At 37.2% G+C, this 16,272-nt stretch overlaps 1 protein-coding gene and 1 pseudogene across 8 annotated transcripts in view; one reads left to right on the forward strand and one right to left on the reverse strand.

Annotated features, from left to right (window-relative positions):
• Positions 1-16,272, forward strand: part of LOC120366114 (glyceraldehyde-3-phosphate dehydrogenase pseudogene) — a 448,321-nt pseudogene that overhangs the window by 252,747 nt on the left and 179,302 nt on the right.
• EYA3 (EYA transcriptional coactivator and phosphatase 3) overlaps positions 1-16,272 on the reverse strand; it is a 112,611-nt gene that overhangs the window by 70,897 nt on the left and 25,442 nt on the right. For 6 of the 8 annotated variants that reach the window (XM_039473585.2, XM_039473586.2, XM_074380351.1 and 3 more), the window contains 2 exons: positions 14,535-14,635; positions 5,962-6,005 (listed from right to left, as the gene is read on the reverse strand). In XM_039473585.2, coding sequence (XP_039329519.1) covers positions 5,962-6,005; positions 14,535-14,567 — 77 coding nt within the window. In that variant the 5' untranslated portion in view covers positions 14,568-14,635. The other 2 variants (XM_074380354.1, XM_074380355.1) reach the window with 2 other exon arrangements.

Consider the following 16,272-nt stretch of genomic DNA (forward strand, 5'->3'; position numbering starts at 1 on the left):
TGCTAGCTAAGTCACTGACCAGCAAGTCAGATTTTTCTTTAACACCATATGGGGAAAAAAAACTACACAACATCTAAAACATTACTCTGTCACTTTAAAAAAATTATATATATTATACGTTTACAGGATACAATGTGATGTTTTGATATATGAAACACTTTTCACTTTTTTGTGAAAAAAGTATGTGAAAACACTTAAATTCTATGTTTTCAGTAATTCTGAAATATGCAATGCTATTTATTTATTATAGTCACCATTCTGTACAACAGTGCTCTGTTACCTTGCTCCCAAAGTACCACAGGAAGGTAGGGAAACATCTTTTTCATACAGTGGTTCTTGATCAGCTACAAATCATAATCATATGAAATGTGTTTTCTTTTTTCCTTTTTTTTTTTTTTTTCTTTTGGCCTTCTGTGTGGTCAGGGGCTTAGAAGAGATGTGTTTTCAAATTACACATTTGGGCAGGGCGCAGTGGCTCATTCCTGTAATCCCAGCACTTTGGGAAGCTGAGGCGGGTGGATCACTTGAGGTCAGAAGTTTGAGACCAGCCTGGCCAAATGTTTAAACCCTATCTCTACTAAAAATACAAAAATTAGCCAGGCGTTGCAGTGCACGCCTGTAGTCTCAGCTACTAAGGAGTCTGAGGCCTAAGAATCGCTTAAACCTGGGAGGCAAAAGTTGCAGTGAGCCAGGATTGTGCTACTGCACTTCAGCAGAGGCGACACAGCAAGACTCTGTCTCAAAAACAAAACAAAAAAACAAATTAGACTGGGCATGGTGGCTCACACCTGTAATCCAAGTACTTTGGAGGCCAAGGCGGCCGGATCACTTGAGGCAGGGAGTTCAAGACCAGCCTGACCAACATGGTGAAATCTCGTCTTTTTTTTTAAATAAAGAATTATTAAAAAAAAAAAAATTACATGTTTGTTTCCAAGTAGAGGTTTCTAAACCCTTAAGATGATTCATTCTACTATATTTCTCTTCTCTCCCAGTTAAAAAAAAAACAACCCAGACACCTCATTTCCTATTTGTTATTATACCCAGGCCTAAGCAACATCATTTATTTTTAACTTACAAGGAAAATAGGGAGAAATTACAAATGATAAGTCAGATAAACTGGAAGGACAAGTCATTATGTTAGATAGTTTAATGCTGGGGAGACACCGCAGAAATTCTGGAACGAAGATTGTTGTAATTTTCATTCTTCACAATATTCTCCCTTTTCCATCTACTTTACTTTTCATTCTTCAGTTATTCTCTCCCATTATAGTACAGTGGTTAGGAGTGCTGATTCTAGAGTCAGACTGCTCCAGTTCATATTCTATTGTGCCAATAACTAGCTCTATGACTGAATTTATCTGTTCCCCCCTTTCTACATCTGTCAATGAGAATAAAAATGAAACGTACTTTGTAGGATTGTTATGAGGACTAATAAGTTAATATTTAGAGCAAAGCTAGAACATAGTAAGCACACTTTAACTGTAACTGTTATTATACGACAACTTCTTCACAGCCCAGGCATCCTTCCTACATTCATGCACCTTAGAAAGAAACCTGCTTTGTTCTTCTACACTCTAGGGAGAAATGGAGGACACTGTACCAGAGGCCCTATGTATCTGCGGACTAATCAAAGGTAAGAATTGTTTCTACACAGCAACATTTTTTTAAAAAATGTTGCTTATATAAAAAATATATAGCACCAAAATTTATATAGTTCTCATATCATTTCTGAAATTGACTTGTAATATTCAATTCAACCATTCAACTATAATAAGGGTTTTTTTTTAGTGGCATATATTTTTGTTTGGTCAGTTTTTTTTGTTGTTACTGTTTTTTTAAGATAGCGGCTCACTCTGTCACCCAGGAATGCAGTGGCTTGATCATAGCTCACTGCAGCTTTGACTTCCTGGCCTTAAGTGATATTCCTACCTCATCTTCCTGAGTACCTGGTACTACAGGTGTGTGCCACCACGCTCAGCTAATTTTTTTTAGAGATAGGGTTTCACCATGTTGCCCAGGCTGGTCTCAAACTCCTGGGCTCAAGCAATCCGCCTGCCTCAGCAACCCAAAGTGCTGGAATTACAGGCATAGCCACAGTGCCTAGCTTTAATGGTGTATTTTGAATGCTCAAGTAATTTCTCCTCATATGTAATTAATGTTAAAGCTAAATCCCCAAGTAAGGTTCATTTTTATCTTGTTACTCAAATGTTCATATTTTTGAAATAGAACTTAATGTACTAAGATGTGATTATGGAAATGGAAGGGTAAGAGCAAGAAACTGTATGAAGTAGCTGTGTCAGTTTTTCAAACTGAGTGATTTATTATAATTACCTGAATAGTTAATGAAAATACAGACTTCTGGACCCCATCTCACCACTCACTTACATAGAATTCCCAGGGGAAGGGTATAAAACTGGACCAGAACTTCACATTTCTGACATCAATAACTAGTTTGACTTCTACATGCACCTGAATAAGTCTGGGATTCACTGTTATACCCACTGTTGGAGACTATTTCTAGATCCTGTATCTTAGAAGTTGATGATATTACTATGGTTCAGTGTGTTCCTAAAATCCAAAAGTCCTAGAATCTTATGTTATAGCAACATCCTCTATATAATTAACTGAGCATCTAGAGAATAAACAGAAACAGCAGCACCAAGACAGTGAATTAACTCTAGCACTCGTTAAATATTTTTAAGTATTATCTCGGCTGGGTGCGATGGCTCATGCCTGTAATCCCAGTACTTTGGGAGGCCCAGGCAGGTGGATCACAAGGTCAGGAGATGAAGACCATCCTGGCTAACACGGTGAAACCCTGTCTCTACTAAAAATACAAAAATTAGCTGGGCATGGTGGCAGGCACCTGTAGTCCCAGGTATTTGGGAGGCTGAAGCAGGAGAATCACTTGAACCCAAAAGGCAGAGGTTGCAAAGAGCCGAGATCGTGCCACTGCACTCCAGCCTGGGTGACAGAGCAAGACTCCATCTCAAAAAAAAAAAAAAAAATTATTATCCCTAGAGAAATGGCATACTGTCTCAAAATATAATTATTTTCAGAGTAATATAAACATAAATTCGTTGCTTAACAACGAATACACCATGAAAAAAAAATGCTCTAAAATGAAGTGACCCCAAAAACCTCAAAACATCCAAGTCCATAAAGTGAGCATGACAAATACCTTCTTCTCATTCAACAGCACTATTAACAACACAAACAACAGATGAATGGATAAACAAAATGTGGAACAAACATACAATGGAATATTACTGAGCCTTAAAAAGAAAGGAAATTCTGACACATGGTACAAATGGATGAACCTTAAAGACATCAGGGTGAGTCATAAAAAGACAAATACTGTGTGATTCCATTTCTGTGAGGTACTTAGAGTAGTCACAATCATATGGACAGAAAGTAGAATGGTGGTTGCCAGGAGTTTTTGAAAATGGAGGAATGGAAAATATTGCTTAGTGGATATGGAATTTCAGTTTGGGAAGATGTTCTAGAGATGAATGGTAGTGATGGTTGCAAGACAAAATGATTGTACTTAATGCCACTAAACTGTACACTTAAAATGGTAAATTGTAGGCTGGGCACGGTGGCTCACCCCTGTAATTCCAGCATTTGGAGGCTGAGGAGGGCAGATCACGAGGTCAGGAGTTCAAGACCAGCCTGGCCAATATGGTGAAACCCCATCTCTACTAATAAAACAAAAATTAGCTGGGCATGGTGGCACACGCCTGTAGTCCCAGCTACTTAGGAGGATGAGGCAGAAGAATTGCTTGAACCTGGGAGGCAGAGGTTGCAGTGAGCCAAGATTGTGCCACTGCATTCCAGCCTGGACAACGGAGGTCGATTCCATCTCAAAAAACAAACAAACAAAAAATGGTAAATTGTATATTTTATGTATTTTATCATAGTAAAAAAAACTGCTAAAGGTAAAAGAAACTGCAGGAAAAGATGAAAGTGATGGGTTCTTTAGAACAACTAGAGAGGTTAGCCTTAGGTAAGAGCAGGGGAATTAATTTCAGAGGAAAGAGAAACAATATCCGAGGGAAGCAGATTAAATAGGTAGATTTGGTGAAAGAGAAAGCAGGCGTTCCTAATCTCTCTTTGAACTAGGGAGCAAGATCCACAGCTGAGTGAATGGCAATAGCAGGAAAGAGAGGGAAAAGGGAGAAGGTGGGGGGCGGGGCAGGAGGAAAGGGATAGAGGAATTAAGATTATTTTAGAGGCTAGGAAATGAGACATACCAGGAAGGGGGTTTAAGTGCCTGTTTTAGATCTAATCATGAATAGAAACTAAGAACAGTCAGCACAGTTTTGTGTTTTTCTCTCACAATGTATGAGTGATTGGGAGTAAGTACAGAATAGGTTAGATAGCTGGGTTTAATGAGGGTTGTGGTTTTGCTAGGCAAGTATGACAGAAAAAAAGTGAGGAAGTTACAAATATTTGCAAGGGACTAATTACAGTAGATGTTATAATTAAGTTTTTCTCCCTTCCTCTTCATCTCCCCTCCCCTCCCTTCCCTTCCCTTTCCTTCCTTCTTCCCTCCCTCCCTCTCTCCTTCCTAATTACAGTAGATCTTATAGTTAAGTTTCTCCCTCTCTCCCTCCATTCCTTTTTTTTTTATGAGACAGGGTCTTCCTCTGCCACCGACACAGGATGGAGTCCAGTGGCGCAATCTTGGCTCACTACAACCTCTGGCCCCTGGGCTCAAGCAATCCTCCTCCCTCAACCCCCTGAGTAGCTGGGACTAAAGGTGTGCGCCATCATCCCTGGATAATTTTTTTGTGATTTTTGTAGAGATGGGGTCTTGCTATGTTGCCCAGGCTGGTGTCAAACTACTGAACTCAAGTGATCTGCCCACCTGGACCTCCAAAAGTGGAGCCACCACACCTGGCCAGTTAAGTTTCTTTACTTTTTTCTCTTCTTTTCTTTTTTTGAGAGACAAAGTCTTTCTCTGTCGCCCAGGGTGGAGTGCAGTGGTGCATTCTTGGCTCACTGTAACTCCACCTCATGGGTTCAAGCCATTCTCCTGCCTCAGTCCCCCAGGTAGCTGGGATTATAGGCTTGGGCCACCACACCCAGCTAATTTTTTTGTATTTTTAGTAGAGATGAGGTTCTGCCATGTTGGCCAGGCTGGTCTCGAACTCCTGGCCTCAAGTGATATGACCACATTGGCCTCCCCAAGTGCTGGGATTATAGGCATAAGCCACTGCGCCTGGCCAAGTTTCTTACAAGGAACAAACTAAAGTTCTTTTTAAGGGGGTGATGGTGAAAATATGACAGATCATTTAATTGATGGTTTAAGACATCGTATGGCTAACATGGCAGTTCTAGAATAAGCTGAGATGATAGTGTGTGGAGGTAAAAGTGTAGGGTTCTTGAAATTAACGTGGTAGAGGTGATGCAGTTTCTGGCTTATATGGTTGGTGCACAAACAACAGAAGGTAAGAACTGTGGAAAACTGAAAACCATGGTATGTGGAGGCCAAACTGTGAGGTGAAAACAAGCTGCCTCTTTTCTATAAGAGGAGGGGGGTTAATGACTAAGTCACTTCATACCAATTTGGTAATTAATACCAAATCTCTTGTAATTTCTTTTTCTCACTTATGCTTCCTATTCTGTATATTGTACATCTGACTGAAGAATATGGTGCTTTTCATCTTTATCACTGAGTCTCCTCTATATAGTACAATGCCTGATATACAACATGAGTTTGGTACATATTGTTGAATAAATATTGAATGCATAAGGAAAAACCATTGCAGGTGTTTCAGAAAAAAATATTTGGGAAAAAAATTTTAATCTTAAACCAAATAATTTCCAAATTAAACAGCTGATAATAAGAACCAAAAGAGGGCAAAGCATGCCCATACACTAATCAGCATGTGAAAAGGAAAAAAAAAAAAAAAGACCTATGAATAGTTCATTAAAAAGAAAGTGAACTGTACATACCTTATAGTTTGCTCTCCTGATTCCTGCATCTTGGCTTTTTTCACCTGCAAAAATAAACACACAAAAGTATCAATGTACTGATCTGTTTTTAAAATCATTTAGCTACTCAAACAGCAGACTATTAACTATTACAGGATAACTATTTAACTTTGTTTTGTTTAGATTTATTTAATTAATCCTTGTTATATTTTAGGGCTAGAGATGAAATTTGTTTTTTAAACGGAGCACTTCTTTTTAATGAAAAAAGTTTCTTCTGATTCAAAGGAAACTGTTTACCAGAATTTTTACTTAAGGTAGATAGAATGTTTACTAGGATTAAGTATCCAAGCTTGGAAACAAACTAGTTGGTTTTATATTGTAATATGCAAATTATATTTAAACAACCAGTAAAGATGGCAATCTAAGTATCATGTACTCATTTATTTAACAAAAATGGCTTTATACTGAAGTTTACCATCAAAAATTAGTATGAATTCTTATCAGGTTACCAGTAATTTAGAAAATATTGTTCACCCTGTTTTTTTTTTTTCATATTTCACATTTTCTATTTCCTTCTGGGGAGAAGACACTTCCACTGAAACAGTGTAAGAATCCACAACTGAAAAATCAATGGTTAATACTAACGGATTTTTCTGTTTTCATGTTACAAAGAATCTGATTTTAGAGCTCTCTGGTTAGAACTGGTTGTAGTAGAAACATGTCTAATATGCTTAGCCATTAAAATTGTAAATATTTAAAAGTACTTCAAGCTAACAGAAGAAGGCAGAAACTCTCCTAGATAATTTGAAGCAAACATATCAGGTGGAACCATAGATATTTAATATTACATTGAACATTTCAGACAAGGCAAATAATAAATGCAAGCTCCATAAAATTTCTTGTGGCCATCTATTCCTTATGAGAATATACAACCAAAAAATAAATGAAACCAAACATTCTTGGTTCATTGCTTATGGTGTGTCAAAATGTGTTCTATTCAATGTTCTTTTAATTTTCATATGTACCAAAAAGGAGAAAATAAAGAAACAAAGACAAATTTTTAAAAAAATTTCTAAATTTAAAACAAAAAATACATTAAAGCATTTGAAGCAAAAACAAATATAAAACCTTGAGGTGGGTAAATTCTTATTAAGCATGACATAAATCCAAAAGCCATAAAGGAGAAAATAGATATAATTACAAACAATATGAAACTTCTGTATAATAAAAGATACCATAAAAAAAAACCAGGAGGCTGAGGGATTGCAGGATGGTATGCAGACTGCGACAAATAAATCTAACTGCATTACAAATGTATATGACAATCTCATTGAAAAAGGTGAGAGAAATATAGTAGGTTTCATTGGAAACCTACTGGAACATGTAACATTGGAAAACAGTGTTTTGCCTGGAAACTATCAGGCTAAAGACAAGAAAAATTCAACTATCTAGTTCAGGCGTCCCCAAACTCTTTACACAGGGGGCCAGTTCACTGTCCCTCAGACCGTTGGAGGGCCACCACATACTGTGCTCCTCTCACTGACCACCAGTGAAAGAGGTGCCCCTTTCTTGAAGTGCGGCGGGGGGAGGGGGGTGGATAAATGGCCTCAGGGGGCTGCATGCGGCCCGGGGCCATAGTTTGGGGACGCCTGATGTAGTTTATCTGCCTGCCATAATTTCATAAACGACAATATATAGCTTCTTTTTATAAAATGTTCTGTCCTTCCTATCTAAAGATGATAGTAGTTACATAAGGTCAGATAATAATGTACTCTTCCAGTAGTAGAGATGAATTTATGCTTAGCTGAGTAACCAAAACAGTCTGTACTCTTCAAATAGTAATTCAAACAAAGAAAATTAGAGCACTGAGGAATCTAACTTATCATAGTCTTCACTCTATCAGAGGTATATAGCAACAAATTTAGCTAATCAACTCCAAAAGAAAAGAAAAAAGGGGGAAACAAAGGGGCTCGGAGCAACATTTTTAAATTTACTTTTTATTTATTTATTTGAGACAAGGTCTTGTTCTGTCATCCAGGCTGGAGTACAGTGGCGCAATCTCGGCTCACTGCAACCTCTGCCTCCCAGGTTCAAGTAGTTCTCGTGCCTCAGCCTCTCAAATAGCTGGGACCACGGGTGCACACCACCATGCACAGCTAGTTTTTGTATTTTTAGTAGAGGTGGGGTTTCACCAAATTGGCCAGGATGCTTTTGAACTCCTGGCCTCAAGTGATCTGCCCACCTTGGTCTCCCCAAGTGCTGGGATTATAGGCATGAGGCACTACGCCTGGCCAAAGATTTATTTACTTTCAAGGAAGAATTATGCTTCTTTACCCTCCTTCTCTTTTAAATTATTATAGTGCCAACCCAGTACAGAGTACATATTCATAAATAGAAAGGGAGAAAATGAATCTGAAGTCGTATCTACCAAACAGAAAAGTCTGGGGAAGAAAAAGGTGTTACAAAACGTATATATATTTTACCTCATATGGCCCATTGTTTGTCTTGATTTGAGCAATTATGTCCCCCTCTGAGGCAGAGATATGCTAACTAGGCAGTAGAGGCAGGTAAATTAACTAAAGAAGACAGACAGATTTCACTCAATTATAGAAGTATTGGTTCAAACAATACAATCCAGAAACTAACAGAAAATGATTGCTGGTTGTTAACAGGAATAGCAAAGATTGAGCAACAATTTTCTGGAGAGTTTACAAAGTAATACAGTACTTGCAATAATGAATACTGAAAACTGCACAGCAAAGTAAGCAAAGATTCAAGTAGCAACCCGTCCTACATGCAACAATTTCCATTAACAAAACCAGTATAGATTATACAAGCAACTGGTATCCAAAGGATTAGGACCATATTCATTTATCAATATTCATGAGAAGTATGCTGTCAGCAAAAGCAAAGTATTTCCATATCTTACAGATAATAAATGCTTACAGTATGTCAAATAAATGCTGACAGTTAATACAGTTAATACAGGATATTGAGTAAGAAAGCAATAAAGCTGAAAAAGCTCTCTGTTAGGGTTAAAAGTGAAAAAAAATCACAATCACTTTTTGTATATGACATAATTTTGTATATAGAAATCTTAAAGAATACATTAAGAAACACTAGAACTGATAAACAAGTTCAGTAAGGCACAAAAGACAAGACAAATATATAAAAATCAATTACATTTCTATATACTTGCAATAAACAATCTGAAAATGAAAAAAGAAATTCCATTCACAGTAGAATCAAAAGGAATAAAATACTTAGGAATATAGCTGGGTGCAGTGGCTCACACCTAAAATTTTAGTGTTATGATCACAGACAACAAGACAAAAGTTGAATCCCAGAAATTTCAAGACAGGTTTAATAAATAGTACTCTTGGCCAGGTGTGGTGGCTCAGGCCTGTAATCCCAGTACTTTGGGAGGCCGAGGTAGGTGGATCACTTGAGGTCAGGAGTTCAAGACCAGCCTGGCCAACATGGTGAAACCCCAACTTAAAAAAAAAAAAATAGCACTCTCTGTTTAAGAAAATTGTATTAAGCATTTCAATGTCATTCTGAAATTACTCTGTGATGACTTACAAGTAATGACTCTGAAGGTTTAAACAAGAGGCAAAAGCATACAAGCACTAGGTAAATTGTAATTTAGGATAAAACTCTTCATGGAGGCTATAAAAAGGAAGATGTTTATGTCAAGATTTATCCAACACTGTTCTACAAAGAGAAGGACATTGTTCTGTTTACTAGAAAGTCATATTCATATACTAGAAGGGTAAAGGGCTAGATGAAATTTCATACAAAAAACAATTTAATACCATTTTCATTGACTGTGCTTACTAATAGCCATCTTTTTGTTTTTGAGATGGAGTCCCGCTCTGTCACCCAGGTTGGAGTGCAGTTGCGTGATCTCTGCTCACTGTAACCTCTGCCTCCCAGGTTCAAGTGACTCTCCTGCCTCAGCCTCCTGAGTAGCTGGGATTACAGGCACATGACACTATACCCAACTAATTTTTGTATTTTTAGTAGAGACGGGGTTTCACCATGTTGGTCAGGATGGTCTCAAACTCCTGACCTCGTGATCTGACCACCTCAGCCTCCCAAAGTGCTGGGATTACAGGTGTGAGCCACCACACTCAACTCACTAATGGCCATGTAATTATTAATTTGACTTTAAGAACTTAACCTGAGGAAAGCAGGACCTAGAAAATGAGGTATGCATTCCAAATTATTAGAGAGGTAAATATTTATGGCAGAGACAACTTCCTGTTCTACCACTGCATGTTAGGTATGACTTGTGTTTTTTTTCTTTTTTTTACATATAATCTCACTCTGTCATCCAGGCTGGAGTGCAGTAGTGCGATATCAGCTCACTGCAACCTCTGCCTCCAAGGTTCAAGTGATTCTCCTGCCTCAGCCTCCTGAGTAGCTGGGATTACAGGCATGCACCACCATGCCCAGCTAATTTTTGTATTTTTAGTAGAGACAGGGTTTCACCATGTTAGTCAGACTGGTCTCGAACTCCTGATCCCGTGATCCACTGCCTCGGCCTCCCAAAGTGCTGGGATTACAGGCGTGAGCCACCATGCCTGGCCAGGTATGACTTGTGATGGAGGCAAAAAATCTGTTTGTCTTCTCTATCAAGGAGAGTAATCCACAAACTGTAAATGACAGCATACCTAAATTTTTCAAAGAGTTTATTCCCATATTTATAAGCAAGCGCCTCAGTTATTTAAAATAAGTTCTAACCTCCAGACTCATGGAAGCTTTATCCCATAGACCTGTAACTTACAAACATGATTGCTAAACCAGGGTTTATCATCTCTGAAAAATCAGAGAATAAGAGAGCTGCCTGAAACAGAATATAAAGAAATGAGGCCAGGAGCGGTGGCTCATGCCTGTAATCCCAGCACTTTGGGAGGCCAAGGCAGGCAGATCACCTGAGGTCAGGAGTTAAAGACCAGCCTGGCCAACATGGTGAAACCTGTCTCTACTAAAAATTCAAAAAAATTAGCCGGGTTTGGTGGTAGTCCCAGCTACTTGGGAGGCTGGGATGGGAGGACTGCTTCAGCCTGGGAAGAAGAGGCTGCAGTGAACCAAGATGGCGCCACTGCACTCCAGCATGGGCAACAGGGTGAAACCCTGTCTCAAACAAAACAAAAGAAAACAAGAAATGTTTCACTGCTTGGTTTGTTTGTTTGTTTTAATTTAAAGGTGATGGCAGGGAGAAATTAGGTGTTGGAAACTATAAACTAGTGCTAATTTAATGCTGACTGATGACAGTTTTCTAAAACAGATTATTGAACAGACCTTTCAGATATCTAGAAAGGATATGACAGTCACTTGGAGCTATTATATATTTTCTCTAAGAACACTCAATTCAACATTTTTATTGATAACTTAAAGATTTAGGCTATAAATAGGTAAAGTATATGACAGAAAGCTGGAAGGAATAAGATTTATAAAGGTATCAAAGGATGATAATGTTACTTCTTCAGGGGCTTTCAGTGTGTAAACTATCGTGTGAGGTATTTTTCTTTACTTTTCTTTCTTTTTTTTTTTTTTTTTTGAGACAGAGTCTAGCTTTGTCACCAGGCTGGAGTACAGTGGCACAATCTTGGCTCACTGCAACCTCCCACTCCCTGGTTCAAGCGATTCTTCTGACTTAGCCTCCCGGGTAGCTGGGATTACAGGCACATGCTACCACACCCAGCTAATTTTTGTATTTTCAGTAGAGACAGGGTTTCACCATGTTGGCCAGGATGGTCTCAATCTCCTGACCTCGTGATCTGCCCACCTTGGCCTCCCAAAGTGCTGGGATTATAGGCATGAGCCACTTCACCTGGCCAAGGTATTTCTCATTCTCAATCCATTGCTGTTCTTTATACTCTATTCTCCAAGTAGAAGCTATACAATCAGTCAAAGGATCCTCTCATCTGTGGATAAGATTCTTGCATTTTTGGAAGCTGATTTATAGTAATATAACAAAATTATTTACAACTCAGCTGAGGATTGATTAGCAATAAAGGGAAGGGGAAATAACCTGAAGTTAGAATTTATTGCATTGTGAGTTTTCTAAACAAAATCTTTTTGCGGCGGCAGGGGGACACGGAATCTCACTCACTTTGCTATTCAGGCTGGAGTACAGAAGTACAATCTTAGCTCACTGCAACCTCTACCTCCCGGGTTCAAGCAATTCTCCTACATCAGCCTCCCAAAGTAGCTGGGATTACAGGCATGTGCCACCACACCTGGCTAATTTTTGTATTTTTAGTAGAGACGGGGTCTCCCCATGTTGGCCAGGCTGGTCTCAACTCCTGGCCTCAAGTGTCCACCCACCTCTGGGACCCAAAGTGCTGGGATTACAGGCATGAGCCACTGAGCCTGCACAAAATCCTGAGATAGAGCAAGCAATTAGTGGAGAAGAGAAGGGGTAATTCAATAAGAAAGAACAAGCAAATAAGACAATGGGATTAAACTAACTTCAATAATAATGCCCATTAGTAACATCTCTAGGGTTAAAAAACATTGGTTTTATTTATCATCAACTTGGGATGGGACCATTCTTTCCACTCGTATTTTAGATCTCCATTATAGCCTGTGAAAAGCCATTTTTTTCTTACCTAAAGTGTGTCATTACTCTTCCTGTTCTATTTTAAACATTAATCAGTGTTGTATTTTCTTAGATTCTGTATTTGTCTATTTGACATCCATTAATCACAGAGCCAAACTCAAAGCCAAAGTTGTTTTTTATCTCTCCTGAGATCCAGTGCCCATACTCTGAACCACCTCCTTTACCTAACTCTCACACACTAAGCCCCTATTTCTCCTTCCCTAAATCATAAATCAACCCAGGACAAAGTACCACCAGACAACCAGGAACAACCTCTAGGCCACAAAGCCTGAAAGAATTGTTCAAATCAGTCAACCCTAAGCTGTTTACCCTGCCTATCTTGCTTTTCCTGTAGAAACCTCAGTAAGTCTCGTGCCTTCCTCTCACTCTTTCTGTCTCCTGACCAACACGGTACTTCCCCCTGTGTGGCATGCTATGCCTCTTGTTTCAAGGGGAACTGTGAGTAAACACTAAACTTGTCTTTCAATGATACTGACCTCTTCATGTCATCACTCAATCACCTCTATAAATTAAGATCTGGGCACAAATCAATAAGGAAAAGATGCCCTGTGACAACCATTTATAGTCAACAGAAATTTTGATTTTAAAGTACTTCAATTTCTTACTTTTCTCTGAAGTAACAATTAGGTTTTGTACATCATATTAACAGAAGTTCAACAAAATGACAAGGAAATGAAGCAGAGCAGAAGAGACAGATGGACCTGTCAGCCTCACAATTCTCATTACCTTAAATAGGTAAGGAGTAACTAACAATACCCATATTTCAACAATATGTCAACACTTACATAAGTCTTTTGAAAATACACCTAGACCTTTGTCTTATCACATTAAAAACTCAGTGGCATAATTTTCCTTAGTATATTTAGTATCTACAATTCAGCTATTCGTTCCACTAGTGTAAATCTTATACACATTCCTCAAGATAATTTTAACCCTACCATTTCCCAGATTATTAAAGTCCCACCAGGGATAGGGGATCACATTTCAAATGTTTGAAAAGGTCTTTTACCAGTTGCTAATGTCTTCTTAGTTTTGTACTTACCTCAACTAAAGGGGTGAAAAGAATAATGACAAAGTAATCATCAATACACATTTTTCAATATAAAGAAAAATATTAAACATATATTGAAGTACTTCATTTAAAAAAATAAAAATAAGTAAATTTTTTAAAAGGACTTTATCATTTAAATGGGATCTAGTACACCTAAAGAATACATCTAGAACATGAAAAACTTATTATTTGCTTTCAAAATTCAAATTTTTCTAGGTTAGATTTTCGTATCACTGTATCTTCTCTTAATATGAAATGCAAGAGGCCCACTCAGGACAGCATATTGAATCAGTAGTTATCAAACTTCGGAAAAAGAAACTGACGATAAAAGGAAAAGACCCTTCAGCATAAAAGCTGTCTTAAAAGAATGACACTATTGCTTTTGTTTTTTAAAATATTAAGGGCTAAAAACCAAAAAGAAGATAAACCCCTATCACTTGGGAACATTTAAAATTATTTTATTATGTTAAATATTTAAAAGAAGAATTCAGAATAGTCTCTAGGGTTTTATCTGTTTTTAAGAATTAGCTAGTGGTCAAATTACACCTTCCTCACTATACTACTACTTTTTAAAAAATTAACTCAATTAGGGAAATTCAGGTTAAAAACAAAACTAAATTTTCTGGTAGAAATGGTGATATACTGTCAGACCAATAAAGACATGTCCTCTTTTATTTTCTAAAAAACTGTAACACTAGCCACTTATTTTTTTAAATAACATTTCTAAATACAATATTTATTTTCTAATACTGAATTTTCTAAACAGATTCCTTAGAATTAAGTCAGCAAAATACAACATTGTTTTCTTGGAAGAAAATGATTAAGGAATCTTTTCCTTATTTTAATAATAATGAAGATCTCTGAAGATTAGCTCTTCTCAATCAACTTTAAACTGCAAAAGGAAATACTTACTGGTTGCTCTGGTAAATCTTGCTCTTCTTCCATGAGGACTAATATTTCTTTATTATGCTTATGTGACTGGATTGCAAGTCTCTCTCAGCAGTCCTCACAATCTGTTTTTAAAAAGGAAGATTCAAAGCTTTATATACTCTTTAAAGTATTATCATTGAGGCCATCAGAGAATAATTTTTTAGTATTTTGCTACCCCAAGCTTTACACGTGAGTTCCAATCGCAAAATCTCAAACCCGCATGTGGCTTTTCAAAAATGACATGCTACACCAAATCAAGATAGGTGTATACAATGACTTTTATAATACCTTGCAAAAGCCAACACATTAAACCACTCCTGCTGGTTACTATGGCGCCTAATGCATTAAATATTTTACAATAACAGCCATGTGCAGATAATAAAATAATTTTTTAAGGATTAGAGTTACATTAAAAATGATAGAGACTGGCCTAGTAAGTCACCAAGTTATGATAACATCTAACCTGCTTTAATGTGGAGCATTTACGTAACTGTTAACACAGACACACAGAATCACTTTAAATAGGACAAACTGGATTCACAACCAACTACCTGTATATATGTCATCAATTTAAAGGAAAATTCAATTCTTCTCTATCTCAATAATACAAATAAATAAATATAGTTAAATCTTGACTTTTAGAACTAAGGAAAATAATCATGCAAAGCTAAGACCTAATTTAATTCTGAAATAATGAGCTTCTACTAACTGTGCTGCCCAGTCAATTATTTAAGCAAAATCTTTATTCTCAGATTCTGCTCTTCCTGTCCTGATTTTCAAACAAAAAAAGGAAAAACAGGATTCTAAGTCCATCTTACTGTGCCCTGCTGACAGGAGACAAAAACTAGAAAGCTGCATACATTACACAAATGAAATACTGCATTTCTAACAAAAGTGAAACCAGCACTTCTCCAAAAAAAAATGTGATTGTTTGCACATTTAATTAAAGTCACAGCTGTTTTCAATTTTTCTACCAACCACTGTACCAACTCACATATAAAGCTAAAGTAAGTATACAATCTTATTACAGAAGTACTGAAAATAGACAAATACCATGAAAAGGAAAACAAAAAACTTGTTATGCCTGTATACCACACCACTCTACTTCTATTACTCTGCCTGTGCAATGCAACACAACTTTTAGAGTCACACTCCAGAATGTGGAGAGAAAACACACTTGAGGGTTACAATTAGATACGAAGTTGTCCAATTCTAACACAGCTTTATTCCCTACCCCAATTTAGAGTATCAAAAGAAAAAAAAAGTTTAAAGGTCAGAGGCACTTGATGCCCAGTGCACTCATGTATAGCTCATACACAGACCTCAAAAGCTAAGTTCTCCTACTACATGACACACATAACTAACGATAACAGAATTACACAGAATTACAATAAGTAAAGCTCATGAGCTATCTTCCCTGCATTTGTTTTACTCAACTTAGAAGAGCATAATCAATGTGACTTGAAACTAATTCACAACTATAAAAGATGAAACATTTTTTGTTTTACTAGTTTATGTCTTAGTTTCAAATTGAAATATCCTTTCAAGGGACAATCCTTTTCATTTTAGTACTGTCTAAATGTACATTAAGTACACATATTATTTCATCCAATTTGAAACAGCAAAATAGGACCAAATCACTAGGGAAATGTAATACCTTCAATACCCCATTTGTTGAATTTTTTTTTTTTTTTTTTTTGAGACAGAGTTTCCCTCTGTC

This window comes from Saimiri boliviensis, chromosome 11 (genome assembly GCF_048565385.1).
Source record: "Saimiri boliviensis isolate mSaiBol1 chromosome 11, mSaiBol1.pri, whole genome shotgun sequence".
NCBI classification, from domain to species: Eukaryota; Metazoa; Chordata; class Mammalia; order Primates; family Cebidae; genus Saimiri; species Saimiri boliviensis.